Here is an 18,826-nt window from a genome sequence, read left to right as displayed (position 1 = left end):
CTCAAATTACTAAGCTTTGGTACATAAACCTATTAAAATGAAATATCTGTATTGGTAGTTAAAAATATCAACTGAGTATAATTATTAACATGTCAGCACTTTTATTCCTACAATATTAAAATATCTTTATAATTAAATATATAAAAAGCATTAAAAAAATTACACAACTATTGAAATAATAGAATGTAAAGTTGAGTTTCTAGCACAGGGAAATGTAGCTGCTGACAATATTACAATTTATTAAATGAATTATCAGTATCTTCAAATAATGATAATAATAATTTATATTCTTCCTAAGAGCATCATTTTTACATAGTGGTTCTCATTGGAGTGCTTTTGTCTTCCCTCCTCTCCCGCTAGAACATTTGGCAGTGTCTAGAGACATTTTTGGTTGTCAAAACTTGAGGGGGTTACTTCTGGCATCGTGGGTAGAGGCTAGGGATGCCACAGAACACCCCACAACGCACAGGACAGCCCCCCCCCAAACAAAGAATTATCTGTCCACAAATGTACCAAGGCTGAGAAACCTAAGGTATGCAAAGGTAGTTCATTCATTTAACCAACTGCGTGCTGAGAATACTGAGTTAAATAATATGTGGTTTCTGCCTTTAAACAACTTTAGAGGTTGGTGGAGAAATCAGTCAAGAAAACCTGAATTCCAGAGCAATACAAGCAGTAAAACAGAGCTATACGCAAGCTACCGTGAGCCCAGAGAGAAAGGGCATCTGCACTGGAGAGGAAGGAAAGAGTTCTACGGAAAGTTAATTTTCAATTAATAGAAGTTGTTGTTGTTGTTAGGTGCCGTCCTGTCCGTTCCGACTCATAGCGACCCTGTGCACAACCGAACAAAACACTGTCCAGCCCTGAGCCACCCTTACAATTGTTGTTATGCTTGATCTCATTGTTGCAGCCACTGTGTCAATCCACCTCTTTGAGGGTCTTCCTCTTTTCTGCTGACCCTGTACTCTGCCAAGCATGATGTCATTCTCCGGGGACTGATCTCTCCTGACAACACGTCCAAAGTATGTATGACGCAGTCTTGCCATCCTTACAAGGAGCATTCTGGCTGTACTTCTTCTAAGACAGATTAGTTCGTTCTTTTGGCAGTCCATGGTATATTCAATATTCTTCGCCAACACCACAATTCAAAGGCGTCAACTCTTCTTCGGTCTTCCTTATTCATTGTCCGGCTTTCACATGCATGTGATGCAATTGAAAATACCATGGCTTGGGTCAGGCGCACCTTAGTCTTCAGGGTGACGTCTTTGCTCTTCAACACTTTAAAAAGAGGTCTTTTGCAGCAGATTTACCCAATGCAATGCTTCTTTTCATTTCCTGACTGCTGCTTCCATGGCTGTTGATTGTGGATCCGAGTAAAATGAAATCCTTGACAACTTCAATCTTTCTCCGTTTGTCATGATGTTGCTTATTGGTCCAGTTGTGAGGATTTTTGTTTTCTTGATGTTGAGGTGCAATCCATACTGAAGGCTGTGGTCTTTGATCTTCATTAGTAAGTGCTTCAAGTCCTCTTCGCTTTCAGCAAGCAAGGTTATGTCATCTGCATAACGCAGGTTGTTAATGAGTCTTCCTGCAATTCTGTTGCCCCGTTCTTTTTCATATAGTCCAACTTTTCGTATTATCTGCTCAGCATACAGATTGAATAGGTATGGTGAAAAAATACAACGCTGACACACCACCTTTTCCTGACTTTAAACCACTCAGTGTCCCCTTGTTCTGTCCAAACAACTGCCTCTTGATCTATGTAAGGTTCCTCATGAGCACAATTAAGTGTTCTGGAATTCCCATTCTTCACAATATTATCCATAGTCTGTTACAATCCACGCAGTTGGATGCCTTTGCATAGTTAATAAAACACAAGTAAACATGCCTCTGGTATTCTCTGCTTTCATCCAGGATGCATCTGACATCAGCAATGATATCCCTGGTTCCACATCCTCTTCTGAAACCGGCCTGAATTTCTGGCAGTTCCCTGTCAGTATACTGCTGCAGCTGTTTTTGAATGATCTTCAGCAGAATTTTACTTGTGTCTGATATTAATGATATTGTTCTATAATTTCCACATTCGGTTGGATCACCTTTCTTGGGAATAGGCATAAATGTGGATCTCTTCCAGTCAATTGGCCAGGAAGCTATCTTCCATATTTCTTGGCATAGACAAGTGAGCACCTCCAGCGCTGCATCTGTTTGTTGAAACATCTCAATTGATAGTCCATGAATTCCTGGAGCCTTGTTTTTCGCTGATGCCTTCAGAGCAGCTTGGACTTCTTCCTTCAGTACCATCGGTTCCTGATCACGTGGTACCTCTTGAAATGGTTGAACATCGACTAATTCTCTTTGATATAATGACTGTGTATTCCTCCCATCTTCTTTTGATGCTTCCTGCATTGTTTAATATTTTCTTCATAGAATCCTTCACTATTGCAACTCGAGGCTTGAATTTTTCCTTCAGTTCTTTCAGCTTGAGAAATGCCAAGCATGTGCTTCCCTTTTGGTTTTCCATCTCCAGGTCTTCACACATCATTATGATACTTTACTTTGTCTTCTCAAGCCGCCCTTTGAAATCGTCTGTTCAGTTCTTTTACTTCATCAATTCTTCCTTTTGCTTTAGCTGCTCGATGCTCAAGAGCAAGTTTCAGAGTTTCCTCTGACATCCATCTTGATCTTTTCTTTCTTTCCTGTCTTTTCAAAGACCTCTTGCTTTCTTCATGTATGATATCCTTGATGTCATTCCACAACTCGTCTGGTCTTCGGTCACTAGTGTTCAGTGCGTCAAATCTATTCTTGAGATGGTCTTTAAATTCAGGTGGTACAGGTGATATTTTGGCTCTCGTGGACTAGCTCTGATTTTCTTCAGTTTCAGCTTGAACTTGCATATGAGCAATTGATTGTCTGTTCCACAGTCGGCCACTGGCCTTGTTCTGACTGGTGAGATTGAGCTTTTCCATCGTCTCTTTCCACAGATGTAGTCAATTTGTGTGTTCCGTCTGGCAAGGTCCACGTATATAGTCACTGTTTATGTTGGCGAAAGAAGGTATTTGCAATGAAGAAGTCGTTGGTCTTGCAAAATTCTATCCTTAAATCTCCGACATTGTTTCTATCACCAAGGGTATATTTTCCAATTACTGTTCCTTCTTCTTTGCTTCCAAATTTGCATTCCATTTGCCAGTAATTATCAATGCATCTTGATTGCATGTTCGATCAATTTCAGACTGCAGCAGCTGATAAAAATCTTCTATTTCTTCATCTTCGGCCCTAGTGGTTGGTGTGTAAATTTGAATAATAGTCATATTAACTGGTCTTCTTTGTAGGCGTGTGGATATTATCCTATCACTGACAGCATTGTATTTCAGGATAAATCCCGAAACGTTCTATTTGACGATGAATGCAACACCATTCCTCTTCAAGTTGTCATTCCCAGCATAGTAGGCTATATGATTGTCCAATTCAAAATGGCCAATACCAGTCCATTTCAGCTCACTAATGCCTAGGATATCGATGTTTATGCGTTCCATTTCATTTTTGACGATTTCTAATTTTCCTAGATTCATACTTCGTGCATACCAGGTTCTAATTATTAATGGATGTTTGCAGGTATTTCTTCTCATTTTGAGTCGTGCCAATCGGTAAATGAGGGTCCCAAAAGCTTTACTCCATCCACGTCATTAAGGTCAACTCTACTTTGAGGAGGCAGCTCTTCCCCAGTCATCTTTTGAGTGCCTTCCAACCTGAGGGGCTCATCTTCCAGTAGTATATCAGACAGTGTTCTGCTGTTATTCATAAGGTTTTCAGTGACTAATGCTTTTCAGAAGTAGACTGCCGGGCCCTTCTTCCTAGTCTGTCTTAGTCTGGAAGCTCAGCTGAAACCTGACCTCCATGGGTGTCCCTACTAGAGTCTGAATACCAGTGGCATAGCTTCCAGCTTCACAGCAACACACAAGCCCCCATAGTACGACAAACTGACAGACATGTGGGGGTAATAGAAGTTAGACAAAGCATATATAGCAGTCAGGAAAAGAGACACTTCTCTAGGTACAGGTAGTCCCCAGTTTGTGACTGGGTTCTGTTCTGATGACGCTGTTGTAAGTTGGTTCTGACGTATGTCATGTACCTCGTTTTTTGTTTTTTTCCTAGTTTTCATTTTTATTGCCTTTTCTTATCAATATCTTCATAAATCCTGTCTTTGTGTTTGGGGGTTGGAAACATTACATATAAACTCACAGATATATTTTAATACATACATACATACAAAATACACAAATCATAAAAAAAGGATGGTCGTATATGCACATTTGTCATAAGTCAAGGACTACCTGTATTTCAGACAAAGGGAATTTAATACAGGGATTTTTTTTGTTTTACGTAGCTGAGAAATGAAGAAGAGAGTGAAGCAGCTCAGAGACAAGCAATAGCAGGAAGGTGGTAGAACCCCTGGACTGGAGGGTTAAAGAGTAGAGGCAGTGTTACTTGAGCCAGGAACTGGTGCCACCTGGCAGGAACTAGGACCTTGGAGGGGAGCTGGAGCCGCAGAGGAGACCTAGCAGCTGCTGGACATGTCCCACGCAGAAACAAGGGAGAAATACCCTGGCATCTGCCTTCCTCCCACCCTTGTATTTCCCTTCAGTGCTTCCCATTGGCCAGATGCCATTTGGCAAGGGAGCTTGGGAATTGTGGCTCTTCACAATACACAGAGACAGATAAGGAATCTGAGGGCACATAAGGAAACCACCCAAAGGCATAGCAGTATGAAGTAATTCAGCACAGCTAAAGTGAAACGTATTGTGTGCTAAGCTGAGGAGTTGCAATGTCTTCAGCCAGGGACACTGGTTTGAGTGGCACAGCTTGATTTGCAGTCCAGGAGGAACACTGGCAGCAGACTGAAGGGTGGGCTGGAGGTAAGCTGGACCGGAAAACAGAGACTGGTCAGGACGCTAATGCAGCCATGCGGATGGGAGGGATTGCAGGCCTGAGATAAGGCCATGGTAGCAGTGTGATCCAGAGGGAAAGGAAGAGGTCAAGGATGACCCCCAGCTTCTGGCTTATAAGCTGCTGTGCTGGGACTGGAATCTGGTCCCTCTGATTCCCAACCCACTGTTCTTTCACTAAGAGTAGTGTGATGCAATGGGTAAATGAGTCAATTCCACTGAGCTTGTAGGGATTATTGTAGCTGTCCCCCAAGACAATATAACCAGAAAGCTCCTTAGAAGCAAAGATGGCGAAACTTCATCTTGCTTCCTTTGGACACATCATCAGGAAGAACCAGTCACTAGAAAAGGGCATCATGTTTAGTAAAGGTAGAGGGTCAGTGAAAACCAGGAAAACCTTCCATGAGATGGATTGACACAGCAGCTTCAATGGTGGACTGAAACATAAAAGGATCATGAAGATGGCATAGGACTGGGCAACGTTTCGTTCTGTTATCCTAAGTCAGAGCTGGCTCAGTGGCAACTAGCCATGACATGGCACCATTCTATAGTGTTGTGATTTAATGATCCTCTTTAGCATTTTATATTACAATGTTTTTCAGTGTATATGAGTATATTACATAAACTTTCTTGCTTGTTACATATGCATTTAACCTGGTATATCTCCCTAAATATCAAATTCAAATACAAGTTCTTATTTAAAAACTACTGGTCATAGTTGTTTTCAAAGAATTCTCATTAGTACCAAAAGAAATGTTCTGTTCCAAAGTTCATAGATCCCACAACCCAACTTGTAGGCAATATATTTCACAATATTCCCATCAAAAATTCATTCTTGTGGCTCTGTTCAAAGATTGCTCTGGCAGAGCACCCACGATTTCTAAGACTTGCTACAAAAACCGCTGATTGAATTGCAACCCTTGTTAGTTAATAGAGGTCAAAGTATTAGTTCTAAATAATGCAAGTGGGTGTGTTACTCAGAAATTCCAGGAAAAGCGTTTTTCCATGATTTTCAGTTTCATTCTAAGCACATAACAATCATGTTGCTCAGATGCATGAACTAAAGAAGTCACCAGTCTTTTCTAAAAAAGCATGTTGCTCCAGTTAGAAACTCGAATGTTCTGCATACAGGCAATCGTCAGATTACGAATGAATTCCATTCGTAATTTGTTGAATTTGTACGTAAGTCAGAACAACTAGGTACAGTTTGTATCTAACGTCAGCTAGTCAAATGTTTGTCTTAGTATGTAGTGGACGTTTCTTTGCATAAAAAACATTAAAGAAACACTTCCAGATATACTAAAACATCATCAATATAATATCGTATAATAATAGTATTTTTATGTATGTCACAAAGTAGTGCCCATTTGTTATTACAAACTGTTGTATGTACCTTGAATTTTTAATATAATAAGCTCTACGGGAGTTGGTTCATAACTACAGTTTGCATGTAAGTTGGATGTCCATAACCTGGAGACTGTGTATATTTTACTGAATCTGTATCATTGCTGATGTAAGATGGATCCTGGCTGAAAGCAGAGAATACCAGAAGGATGTTTACCTGTGTTTTATCAATTATGTAAAGGCATTCGACTGTGTGGATCATAACAAACTATGGATAACACTGTGAAGAATGGGAATTCCAGAACACTTAATTGTGCTCATAAGGAAACTTTACATAGATCAAGAGGCAGTTGTTTGGACAGAACGAGGGGATACTGACTGGTTTAAAGTCAGGAAAAGGTGGTGTGTCAGGGTTGTATTCTTTCACCATACCTATTCAGTCTGTATGCTGAGCAGATAATCCGAGAAGCTGGACTATATGAAGAACAGGGAATCAGGATTGGAGGAAGACTCATTAACAACCTGCGTTATGCAGATGATACAACCTTGCTTGCTGAAAGTGAAGAGGACTTGAAGCACTTACTAATGAAGATCAAAGACCACAGCCTTCAGTATAGATTACACGTCAACATAAAGAAAACAAAAATCCTCACAACCAGACCAATGAGCAACATAATGATAAACGGAGAAAAGATTGAAGTTGTCAAGGATTTCATTTTACTTGGATCCACAATCAACAGCCATGGAAGCAGCAGTCAGGAAATCAAAAGACGCATTGCATTGGGCAAATCTTCTGCAAAGACGTCACCCTGAAGACTAAGGTGTGCCTGACCCAAGCCATGGTATTTTCAATCACATCATATGCATGTGAAAGCCGGACAATGAATAAGGAAGACCGAAGAAAAATTGACGCCTTTGAATTGTGGTGTTGGCGAAGAATATTGAATATACCATGGACTGCCAAAAGAACGAACAAATCTGCCTTAGAAGAAGTACAACCGGAATGCTCCTTAGAAGGATGGCGAGACTGCGTCTTACATACTTTGGACATGTTGTCAGTAGGGATCAGTCCCTGGAGAATGACATCATGCTTGGCAGAGTACAGGGTCAGTGGAAAAGAGGAAGACCCTCAACGAGGTGGATTGACACAGTGGCTGCAACAATGAGCTCAAACATAACAACGATTGTAAGGATGGCACAGGATCGGGCAGTGTTTCGTTCTGTTGTGCATAGCGTTGCTATGAGTCGGAACTGACTCGGCAGCACCTAACAACACCAACAGTCTTATAAAAACGTCAGTATCTTCACTCTAGAAAAATATATTAAAAAACACCCATTGCCATTGAGTTGCTTCTGACTCATAGTGACCCTATAGCCCCATAGGGTTTCCAAGGTTATAAATCTTTAGGGAAGCAGATTGCCACGTCTGTCTCCCACCAAGTGGCTGGTGGGTTCAAACCACCAGCCTTTTGGTTAGCAGCCAAGTGCTTAACCATTGTGCTACCAGGGCTCCTATGTAGAAAAATACAGTGTTACATAATGATGCACTGCTAATAAACACAGTTTCATTCTTGGTTGTGAAGGTTCTCACAGTGTCCTCTAGTTGTGGTGTCAGTATGCAGTATTTGTCCAGCTGGTTGACAAGATAGTGATTGAGTCTTCTCATCTGTATCCAGTGCAAGTCATAACCATCATTCCTGCTTAATGTGCAGTCACTGAATGCCTGTGAGCTGGGCTTGACTATGTGCATAAAGTCCCTGGTTCATGCCAGCATTATGAGGATCTGAAATGACCGTAATCCACTCTCCCTCCCAGAGTCAGTGAGGGTGGACAACGGTACCAAATGCTGGCCTAATTTTGGAGCACAACCCACAGCTCTTCCTGATTCTAATCTCTGTTAAAACATTCAACTCTGGAGCACATGCAGGTGCCCACCAGTCTTCTGAGTAGTGGGATTGGGTCATGGGACCTGGGTCAGGCCCCAAGGGTCCAAGTCGCTGTAGCCTCCTCTCTTCCGAATTGAACCAACCCATTACGGCTCCTCTCTGGGCAAATGACAGTGAGCCTGCGGGAGAAGGTGGGGGGCAAACGCAGGTGACACAATTCCCTTGCATAAGGTCACATTTTCCTCTGCACTGAGTTAAGCTAGATTTGGAGCTAACCCCATGGTTTTTTTTTTTTTTTTTACAACTTCCTCAGACGTAATGGTCTTGACTGGCATGATAAGGACTGCTGGGACTTGGTTTAAGTCAGGGTGTGCCTTGGGGTACTGAACTTGGAGTCCAATGTCTGGGGTTCAAATCCCAGCCTGTGCCCCTCTATCTTTGTTCCTGAGTTCAGTGCAGTGGGTAAGAGCTCAGGCTGTGGAGCAGAAAGCTGGACTACCCCCAGGCAAATTACCAAACTGTCCACACCTTTATTTTTTTCTCTGTAAGATGAAAATAATTCTGTTGGCTTGGTAATATTGTTATGAGCTATGAGCGGCATGATGTTTTTAAATGCCTTGTACAGGGGGCTGGCATGTGAGGGAGTAATGCGAGTACTTAACGATAATTCTGCTAATCTCATTCATTCAATGATCATTCACTGGGGTCGGGGTGGGGGTGTGGCATTTAAGCTGACCCTTGAAGGACAAGCAGGTCTTGGCCAGATGGGAGAGGTTGAGGAGAGCATGGGCACAAGGATGTGGTGGTCTTCAGGGCCTGAGAGAAGGGGAAGAAGGTGCCCTATTTGTTTAATGTGAATTTTTTTGTGTGTTCGAATTTCTAATATTGTAGCTCTGGGGTGTTTCATGGTGTTTCATAGTCCTTTCCAGGCAGTCAGCAACTGAGAGCATCTCTGTATTCATCATGACTCTGTGGCTGGGTTTTTTTTTTTTTTTTTTTTTAACTTTTATTGTGCTTTAAGTGAAAGTTTACAAATCAAGTCAGTCTCTCACACAAAAACTATATACACCTTGCTACATACTCCCAATTGCTCTCCCCCTAGTGAGGCAGCCTGCTCTCTCCCTCCACTCTCTCTTTTTGTGTCCATTCCGCCAGCTTCTAACCCCCTCTACCCTCTCATCTCCCCTCCAGACAGGAGATGCCAGCATAGCCTCAAGTGTCCACCTGATCCAAGAAGCTCACTCCTCACCAGCATCCCTCTCCATCCCATTGTCCAGTCCATCTGTGGCTGGTTCTTGTGTGCACTGAGCTCCTGTTTACATATTACCTGTGTTACATTTAACATGGGCTGGCATTCATTGTGGCACATTTTGAAATAGGGTTCATATATATATATATATATATATATATATATATATATATATATATATATATATATATATATATAACCTGGTGGCATAGTGGTTAAGAGCTACAGCTTATAACCAAAACGTTGGGAGTTCAAATCCACCAGGCACTACTTCCTTGGAAACTCTATGGGCAGTTCTACTCTGTCCCATAGGGCTGTTATGACTCAGAATCGACTCGATAGCACTGCCTTTTTTTTTTTTTTTAAATATATATATTTTTTAAATAATAAAATTCTTCCATTCCAAATAGAAGACACTGTTGAATAATGCCTTGGCTTTTTCCATTCTGGCAGTTTTTGAAAAGATTTTTTTAAAGCAAGTTTCAGTGAACTCAGTAATTTACCATTACACTGAATGCACTACTCATAATTCTTTCCTTTTTTTCAGGAATATATGTACAGCAGTCCCTGGGCTACCAACGAGATCTGTTCTGAATGTATCTTTAAGAATTTGTAGGTAAGTCGCAACTGGTGCATACGGTTTTTATTTAGCCTTACTTTGGTGCAAGAAAAGGCTCCAAACCTTTTAAAATGATTTAAACGCTGCACGTGCAGCAAGTGAAGGTGATTGTGATAATTTGTTGCTAGTAGGGGTGGGTTCAATTGTTTCAAAGTGAGGACACATTTATATAACATTAAAAGGCGAGCAGGAGTTGCCTATAAGGCAGAGTCCTTGTTGCCTGGGCACTGCCTGGGTCCATGTCTCCAACCGCTGAGTTACCACTGACTCACGGCGACCCCTGTGTGTCCGGGGAGGACTGTGCTCCTCTGCAGGGCTTTCAGTAGCTGACTTTTCAGAAGTAGATCATCAGAACTTTCTTCCAAGGTGCCTCTGGTGGACTTGAACCTTCAACCTTTTTGTAAGCAGCCGACTGCATTAAATGTTTGCTGTACCTAAACCAAAAACCAAACCTGTTGCCATCAAGGTGACCCTATGCGTTACAGAGTAGAACTGCTCCATAGGGTTTTCTTGGCTATAATTTTTAAGACACCAGATTGCCAGGCCTTTCTTCTGTGGTGCTGCTGGTTGGGTTTGAATCACCAAGGTTAGTAGTTAGGTTGGTAGTTGAGTGCTTAACTGTTTGTGCCACCCAGGTACCCTTTGCACCACCCAGGGACTATTTATTATATTTTCTCTTCAATTTATTGTAAAATGAATTAGAAAAAAATAAACTTTCAGTTATTTTAAATAGCTTTTATTTGATCAGCCCTGTCATGGGGCATGCCTTTTTTCTCTTAGCAATTATTAAGCAAAACCATTAATGCCTATTGATAGAGGCTCTTGTGTAGGGAAACACGGTTAAATCCTTCCTTTGTTTTCTGGTCGCAGGCAGTGGCAGTCACGGCGGAGCTCCATGTGCCCAATGGAGGCTTCGGAGGTGACGGTCTGGGGCTGGCGCCAGCAGCCAAAGATGTGAGCATGGCCCTGAGCCTCGGGGCGGCCCAGGCCCCCAGCCCCAAGAACATGACGACGGCCCAGAACGGCCACGGAGCCGCCATCGCCTGCTCGACCACCGAGCCCACCGAACCCGGGACAGTGACTCAGCCCTCGAGCCCGAACGGAGGATGGAGTGGCGGCGGGGACGCTGAGGCCCGCGAGGCGAAGGTCAGCCCCTCCAAACTCGCGCGCTTTTTCTCTGTGAGCAGGAAGAGATCGAGCGCCAACGCCGAGAGGCCGCGCTCCGTGGTCCTGGTGGGAAGCTCCTCCACCTGGAACGCCCTGGCCTCCTTTCGGAAAATGGGGTCTTTTAAAAAACTGAAGTCCTCAGTTTTTCAGGGAATTCAGAACCGAGAAGCGGCTGACGCCTCAAAGGAAGAGGCCTCAGAAAGTGATCCGGGGAAACCCCTCCCGAACGGCGCCATCACCGGAATCCAAACAAACAGGCCCTCTTACTCGGGGCGCGTGGGGGCCCCCCAGGAGGCCGGGGCGGGTGCGGCCTCAGACTGCTCCGACCCGGAGGAGGCGGACGACGCCTTCCAGAGGAGCACACACCGGTCCCGCAGCATCCGGAGAGCCTACGGTCTGGGCCGCATCAGCTTACTGGATTACGACAGACACCATGGCTCTCAGAGCCACATCCGGCCCCTGTCTCCCCTCACTCAGGAGCCCAAGATCTGTGAGATTCTCGTGAAAAACTCTGAAAACAATCACATCATCTACAGGCGAAGCAAGAGCACGGACAACTTGAACTTCCTGAAGAAAACCTCCTTCAAACGGAAGTCCACCTCCAATCTCGCAGATCTCAAAGTGGCTCATGAAAAACAGGTGCCTCAGAGGACATTGAGCAGTTCCTCTGCTGACTCTGAGAAGTTCGGTGGGTCAGAGAGAAGAACGAAGCGCTGGAAAAGCCCCATCAGGGCCAAGGACTTTGATAGAGTCTTAAAACTTGTCAGCAATGTCACAGATGCTGCATGGAAGAGGGAGAGTCCCAAGAACAGGGCTCCCTCTCCCAGTGACCCAAACCAAAGGCTACGACTCAACAGCAGGCTGCACGACGACTACTCCCGCCGGGTGTCAACCAGCACGGAGCTGGACAGACGGCGGTGTGCACCCTCTGTGCAGAGCGTGGACGCTCCCTTCACAGCAGCCCCCGGTCCCGGTCCAGCCACTTCTCAGGGTCCCCACATAGACATAGAGACGGCCGTGTGTCCTCTTGAAGCCAAAAACTTGCAGGCATCAGAAAGTGCCCTTTCTTGCCCTGGGAGTTCCTCACCGAGCCCGACTGCTCAGGGAGTGCTCCACAGAGACGCTGGTGAACCAGTGCCTCCCAGCCAGCTTAGGTTTGAACCTGAGCAGCCTCTGACTCCTTTACGGCCCACCACCCCCAAACCCCAGAGCCCCCAGAGCCCAGGTGTAGGAAGTGCCAAGTGCAGTGCTAATTTTGTTTGTCCAAATTATCACAGTGCCCTGTCCCTGAATTCGGTGGAGAGTGAAGAGAGGGCAGAGGGTCCTGCTCAGAGGGAGCCGGGTTCTGGGTCCTTCCCAGATGAGGTACAGACCCCATGTAGTGAAGAAGGCAATGAAGACAGTGGCATCAGCAGCTACTCTCAGCTGAGCCTCAGCGGGGCAGCCGGGCCAGAAGAAAAGAAGGAAGAGGTGAGGATGTGGGCAGGGTGTGCTCTGCAGGTGGCTGCTGTGAGAGGGGGGGTTGTGACAGTGGCATGCCTTGTCTTCGCCTGCAGATTTCCATGTGCCCAGGTGTCTCTGGTGGTGGTGGTGGTAGTTAGCTGCCAGCCCCGACTCGTGGCAAATCATGGTGACCGGATCAGAAGATCAGGCTGTTGTGCTCCATAGTATTTTCATTGTCTGATTTTCAGAAGTAGATCACCGGGCCTTTCTCCCTGATCGTAGTCTGGAAGCTCAGCTGAAACCTGCTCAGCATCATAGCAACACACAAGCCTCCACTGAAAATGGGTGGTGGCTATGCATGAGATACATTGGCTGGGAACTGAACCCAGGTCTCCCACAGGGAAGGCAAAAATTCTCCCACGAAACTGGTGTTTGCTCTTATTCTTTAATGCCTCAAGGAGGCCAGTGGCACTGTTCCGATTATGCCGCTATGACAGTTATTAGTACAGATGGCAGTTGTCAAATTGCTGCTTTACAAATTCAGAGGTAATCTTTACCTCTTTTGCAATGAATTGCTAATATCTGAAATTTTTGCAAATGGCATTTACCACACCATCTATTCAAAATATGTTTGCTGATCATCTATTATGTGGTACAGGAACCCTAGTTGCACAATGGTTAAGTGCTCGGCTGCTGACTGAAAGGTCGGCTGTTCAAACCCACCAACGGCTCTATGGGAGAAGGATGTTGGCAGTCTGCTTTCTTAAAGATTAAACCCCCCCCCCCAAAAAAAAACCCAAACCTGTTGCTGTCGAGTTGATTCCAACTCATAGTGACTATACAGGACAGGGTAGAACTGTCCCATAGTGTTTACGAGGAGCAACTGGTGAATTCGAACTACTGACCTTTTTGGTTAGCAGCCAAGCTCTTAACTATTGTGCCACCAGGGCTCCCTGTAAAGATTACAGCCTTGGAAGCCCTATGGGACAGTCTTTTTTCTCCTTTAGGGTCACTGAGTTATAATTGACTCCTCGACAGTAAGTGTGTTTTTTGTTTTGGATATTTTCTTCTAAGTGCTGGATTTTGGGAAAGAAAAAGTTGGAAAAGTTTCACTCCATGCAGTTCCTAGGTGCTCTCAAAATTTTCATTTTGAAATACTTTATTATCTGTAACTTTCTTCGCTTTGTTTTAAATATTTCTTATATCCTTCCCAAGAGAATACATATAAAGGGAAGTCTTTGTGCAAAGAGACCGTTTCATGCACCTTCTCGGTTTGTTTCTTCGCCTAGGAATGCATTTGGAACGTTCTGTTTGGTACCTGCCAGCCCTGGATGGTGATTGTCTGCAGGGCTTTTTATGGTGCTCACTGTACTTATTTTTAGAGTAGAACATAAGCATCTCATGAATTGAATGAGCTAATAGCTGTCAAGGCTACAAGAGCAATGTTCTTTTCATACCCTGTCAGCACTCCAGACGACTTCACTCTCCTGTCTAATTTCCACTTTATAAACACATTCAGTAATATTACCTTACATGGCGGGAAGATGAGGAAATGCACCCACGTGTACAGATTGCAAACCATTCTTCGCTCACATTCCTGGACGACTTTGCAGGTATAAATTGGTGCTTGCCTTAGAAAATGATCCCCCAGCTGCGTCCCTTCCCGCTGATCCCGAGAGGGCCTTGATTTTGTCTTAATTCCTGCAGATGAATGGTTTTCTGCAGAGGGTTGCAAACTCAGAAGCCGGCTCAGCCTCTGATGGTGAGTTTCTGACCTCCACTGTGCAGGGAGACCGAGAAACCAGAGCTTCTTCCCGAGCAGTTTCAGGAGCTCCAAGTCATCCTGAAGGGCCCCTGGGTCTGAGGCCCCCTGGGCAGCCAGAGAAGGGGAGGGGGTCACTGGTGGTGGGTCTAGGCTCGTGCAGAGGCCTCAGGCCAGTCCAGATGAGTAAGTGGCTGAGTTATATGTTAACCCTTGGATGTGGTTCACTTAATATGTACTCGGGAATAAAATATTTTAATGATTACCTTTTTACTAATTTTGTTAAACAGAAAATAAAATTCCTACCTTTAACATAAAGAACGCTTTAGACTTTTGAACTGTGGGCAATGCGAACAGTTAATGCACTTACCTGCTAACTTAAAGGTTGGAAGTTCAAGTCCACCCGGAGGTACCTCAGAAGAAAGGCCTGATGATCTACTTCCAAGAAACTCAGCCATTGAAAACCTTATGGAGCACAGCTCTACTGTGACACATATGGGGTTGCCATGAGTTGGAATAGACTCGACAGATACTGGGAGCAAAAAAAAAAAAAATCTTTGCAAATCCTTTTTTTTGTGTGTGGGGAGCAGGGGCCTGGGGACAGATCTGGATATTTATTAGGTGGAAGAAATGTTAACTCCTTATCCCACCAAACACCTCTTCATGCAGGAAGGCAGTGAGGCCCAGAATGGTTGGGCCCTGCCAGCTATACCAGTCAGAGCTGGCAGAATGGAAATGTTCCCCAAACTGGCATTTAGTCTGTGTCCTTCCAACCACTCCACAAGGCTTCTTTCAAAGTGTGCAAACAAGTAAGTGACTGGTCATCAGTCCAGAAGACCTCTGGAAGATAGACTGGCTCTGCAGGTTTGGACTGGCCTGAGGCCTCTGCATGAGCCTAGATGCACCCCAGTGACCCCCTTTATTTCTCTGGCTGCCCAGGGGCCCTCAGACCTAGGGGCCCTTGGGGATGACTTGGAGCTCCTTAAACTGCTTGGGAAGAAGCTCTGGTTTCTCGGTCTCCCTGCACAGTGGAGGTCAGAAACTCACCATCAGGGTCTGAGCCGGCTTCTGAGTTTGCAACCCTCTGCAGAAAACCATTCATCTGCAGGAATTAAGACAAAATCAAGGCCCTCTCGGGATCAGCGGGAAGGGATGCAGCTGGGGGATTATTTTCTAAGGCAAGCACCAATTTATATTTATACCTGCAAAGTCGTCTAGGAATGTGAGCGAAGGATGGTTTGCAACCTGTACACATGGGTGCACTTCCCCACCTTCCCGCCATGTAAGGTAATATTACTGAATGTGTTTATAAAGTGGAAATTAGACAGGAGAGTGAGTCGTCTGGAGTGCTGACAGGGTATGAAAAGAACATTGCTCTTGTAGCCTTGACAGCTATTAGCTCATTCAATTCATGAGATGCTTTTGGCCATTATATAGTTTTATATATATATTTGGTATTCATAGTTACATAGCATTTAATTTATACCGACAGAAAGCAGAGGAACATGGATACTGAAATTCAGTTTGATAAAGGTGCACATGTTCCTAATTTTGCAAATTTGCCTCAAAATGTTCATTACATTTTTAAGTGGCATTCATTTCATCAAAATTCTTACACAGCAGATCAGGCTTCCTCTTGTACTTTTAAAATAAATGTCAAAAGGAGAAAATATGATGATTTTACCCAATTTGCATTTTATATATTGGGAATCCTTTCAGAGGGTATTACATGCAGAGAAGTGCTTGCAAAATGTAACCTTTTACTTTATTTTATACAAACACAAGAATTCCAACCTTCCTGGGTTAAAAGCAGTTTTGTCTATTTTTGTAGCATTACACAAAAGTAAAAGTTCAGTCTTGATCATAATATACTTTAGTGTTACAGTATTTTTTATTTAATTTGTTGACAGTATGGCTCTACTTAAATGTTTAAAGCATATTTAAACTGTGTTTATTAAATGTTGAAGGAGCCCTGGTGACACAGTGGTTAAGCACTTGGCTGCTAACCGAAAGGTCGATGGTTCAAACCCACCAGCGGCTCTGTGCGAGAAAGACTTGGTAATCTGTCCATAAAGACGAAAAAAAAAACAAACCCATTGCCATCAAGTCAATTCCAACTAATAACTGTTCTATAGGACAGAGTGGAACTGCCCTAAAGGCTTTCCAAGGCTGCAGTTTTTATGGCAGCTGACTGCCACATCTGTCTCCCATGGAGCAGCTGGTGGGTTCGAACCGCCACCTTTTTGGTTAGCAACTGAGCGACTTATTCACTGCACTACCAGGGCTGCCTGTAAAGATTATAGCCTGGGAAATCCTGTGGGGCATTTCCTCTCTGTTATATGAGGTCACTATGAATCAGTATCTACTCAGCGGCATACAATGACATTAAATATTGAATGAGAAAAGTTTGAAATCTATATTATGCTATTTAAAATAAATATTACAATGTGATTTTTGGTAAGACAAATTTTTAGTTTAGAATCATTTATCATATGCCACCCTAAAAATGGTAAAATATTTTTTTAGAAATTGTAAACAGTTCAGCAAGATTATGTATTGCTGTAGGAAAGGATTGAAAAAATGCCAAGCTACCTTATAAAGCCCTGTAGAAAACTCACAGCCCTGGTGACGTAGTGATTAAGAGTTTGGCTGCTAACCAAAAGGTTGGCAATTTGAATCCACCAGCCACTCCTTGGAAACTCTATGGGGCAGTTCTACTCTGTACTGTAGGGTCACTATGAGTCGGAATCCACTGTATGGCAATGGGTTTGCTTTTTTTGGTTTTGTGGAAAACTTGCCTTTCTAATTTCATGCTCCTGCTGCCACCTAGTGGTCAATTTGCTGTAGGACCAGTGGTGTGTTAGACTAAGTCCCTGGCTTAAAAATGCTGCTTAGCATTTATTTCTCCGTAGTGCTACTTGTTCAAGGTACAGGCAGTGGACTTCAAAGTGTTACTTCTGGTTTTCCAACCAGTTCACACAATGGCCAGATCCTATCCTTAGAGTTACACAGATCTACATAGATCTAGTAGTGTGTGGTGTTGTCGAAGCATGCCACAGATTTAAATTATAAAATCCAGTTGTGATCCCGTTACAGGGAGGTTTGTTCAGCTTTAGTCTTTTTATCTTTTTATTGTGATAATTTTTTATATATACATATGTTTGTGTATATATAACAAGACATTTACCGTTCAGTCTTCTTAAGTGTACAGTTCAGTGACGTTAATTACATTCACCACGTACCACGTTATGCAGCCGTCACCACTATCTGTTTCCAGATTTTCTCATCATCCGTAATAGAAACTCAGTGCCCCTTATCTTAGTTATCTAGTGCTATTGTAACAGAAATGCTGCAAGTAGATGGCTTCAACAAAAAGAAAGGCTAGAAATCCAAATACAGGTGTCAGCTGCAGGGGAAGGCTTTCTTTCTCTGTTGGCTCTGGGGGGAGGTCCTTGTCATCAATCTTCCCCTGGACTAGGAGCCTCTCTGTGCAGGAACCTCAGGTCCAAAGCACACACTCTGCTCCCGTGCTGCTTTCTTGGTGGTATGAGGTCCCCACTCTCTGCTTGCTTCCTCCTTTTCTCTTTATCTCTTGTAAGATAAAAGGTGATGCAGGCCACACCCCAGGGAAACTCCCTTTACACTGGCTCAGCGATGTGACCTGAGCAAGGGTATTACATCCCACCGCAGTCCTCTTTAACGTGATCTAATCTTGCATCATTAACCACGGGCAGGTTAGGATTTACAACACATAGGAAAATTATGTCAATCACAGAATGGAGGGCAACTGTACAATACTGGGAATCATGGCCTAACCAAGTTGACACATATTTTTAGTGGACATAATTCAATCCATGACACCCCTAAAGCAATAACTCAGCCTTTCACCTTCCCACCCACCCTCGGTAAGCACTGATGAACTTTGTTCTCTATGCATTTGCTTATTCTACCTATTTCATATAAGATCATATAATATTTGTTCTTTTGTATCTGACTTATTTCACTCATCATAATGTTTTCAGAGTTTATTCATGTTGTATCGTGTATCAGAACTTCATTTCTCTTTATGGCCGAATAATATTCCATTGAATGGATATATCACATTTTGTTTATCCATTCATCTGTCGATGGACATTTGGCTCGTTTCCACCCTTTGACTATTGTGAATAATGCTACAGTGAATATTGGTGTAGGGGTACCTTTCTGAATTCCTGCTTTCAGTTCTTCTGGGTATACATACCGACGGGTAGAATTGCAGGGTCATATGGTGATTCTGTGTTTAACCCTTTGAGGAACCCCCATACTGTTTTACACAGGAGCTGCACCATTATATAATGCCACCAACAGTGGATGAGAGTTCTGATATCTCCACATCCTCACCAACATTTGTTTTTTCTAGTAATCTAATAATAG

At 43.6% G+C, this 18,826-nt stretch overlaps 1 protein-coding gene across 9 annotated transcripts in view; it reads left to right on the top strand.

The window, feature by feature from the left end:
• Nucleotides 1-18,826, top strand: part of SPATA13 (spermatogenesis associated 13) — a 207,974-nt gene that overhangs the window by 60,410 nt on the left and 128,738 nt on the right. For all 9 annotated transcript variants that reach the window (XM_049867142.1, XM_049867143.1, XM_049867145.1 and 6 more), the window contains 2 exons: nucleotides 9,970-10,038; nucleotides 10,912-12,678. In XM_049867142.1, the coding sequence (XP_049723099.1) occupies nucleotides 11,002-12,678 (1,677 nt within the window). In that variant the 5' untranslated portion in view covers nucleotides 9,970-10,038; nucleotides 10,912-11,001. The remainder of the gene's footprint in view (nucleotides 1-9,969; nucleotides 10,039-10,911; nucleotides 12,679-18,826) is intronic.

The sequence above is a fragment of the Elephas maximus genome, chromosome 23, assembly GCF_024166365.1.
Source record: "Elephas maximus indicus isolate mEleMax1 chromosome 23, mEleMax1 primary haplotype, whole genome shotgun sequence".
Classification (NCBI taxonomy): Eukaryota; Metazoa; Chordata; class Mammalia; order Proboscidea; family Elephantidae; genus Elephas; species Elephas maximus.
Note: the sequence above shows the minus strand (reverse complement) of the source record. Positions and strands in the feature narration are given on the sequence as shown.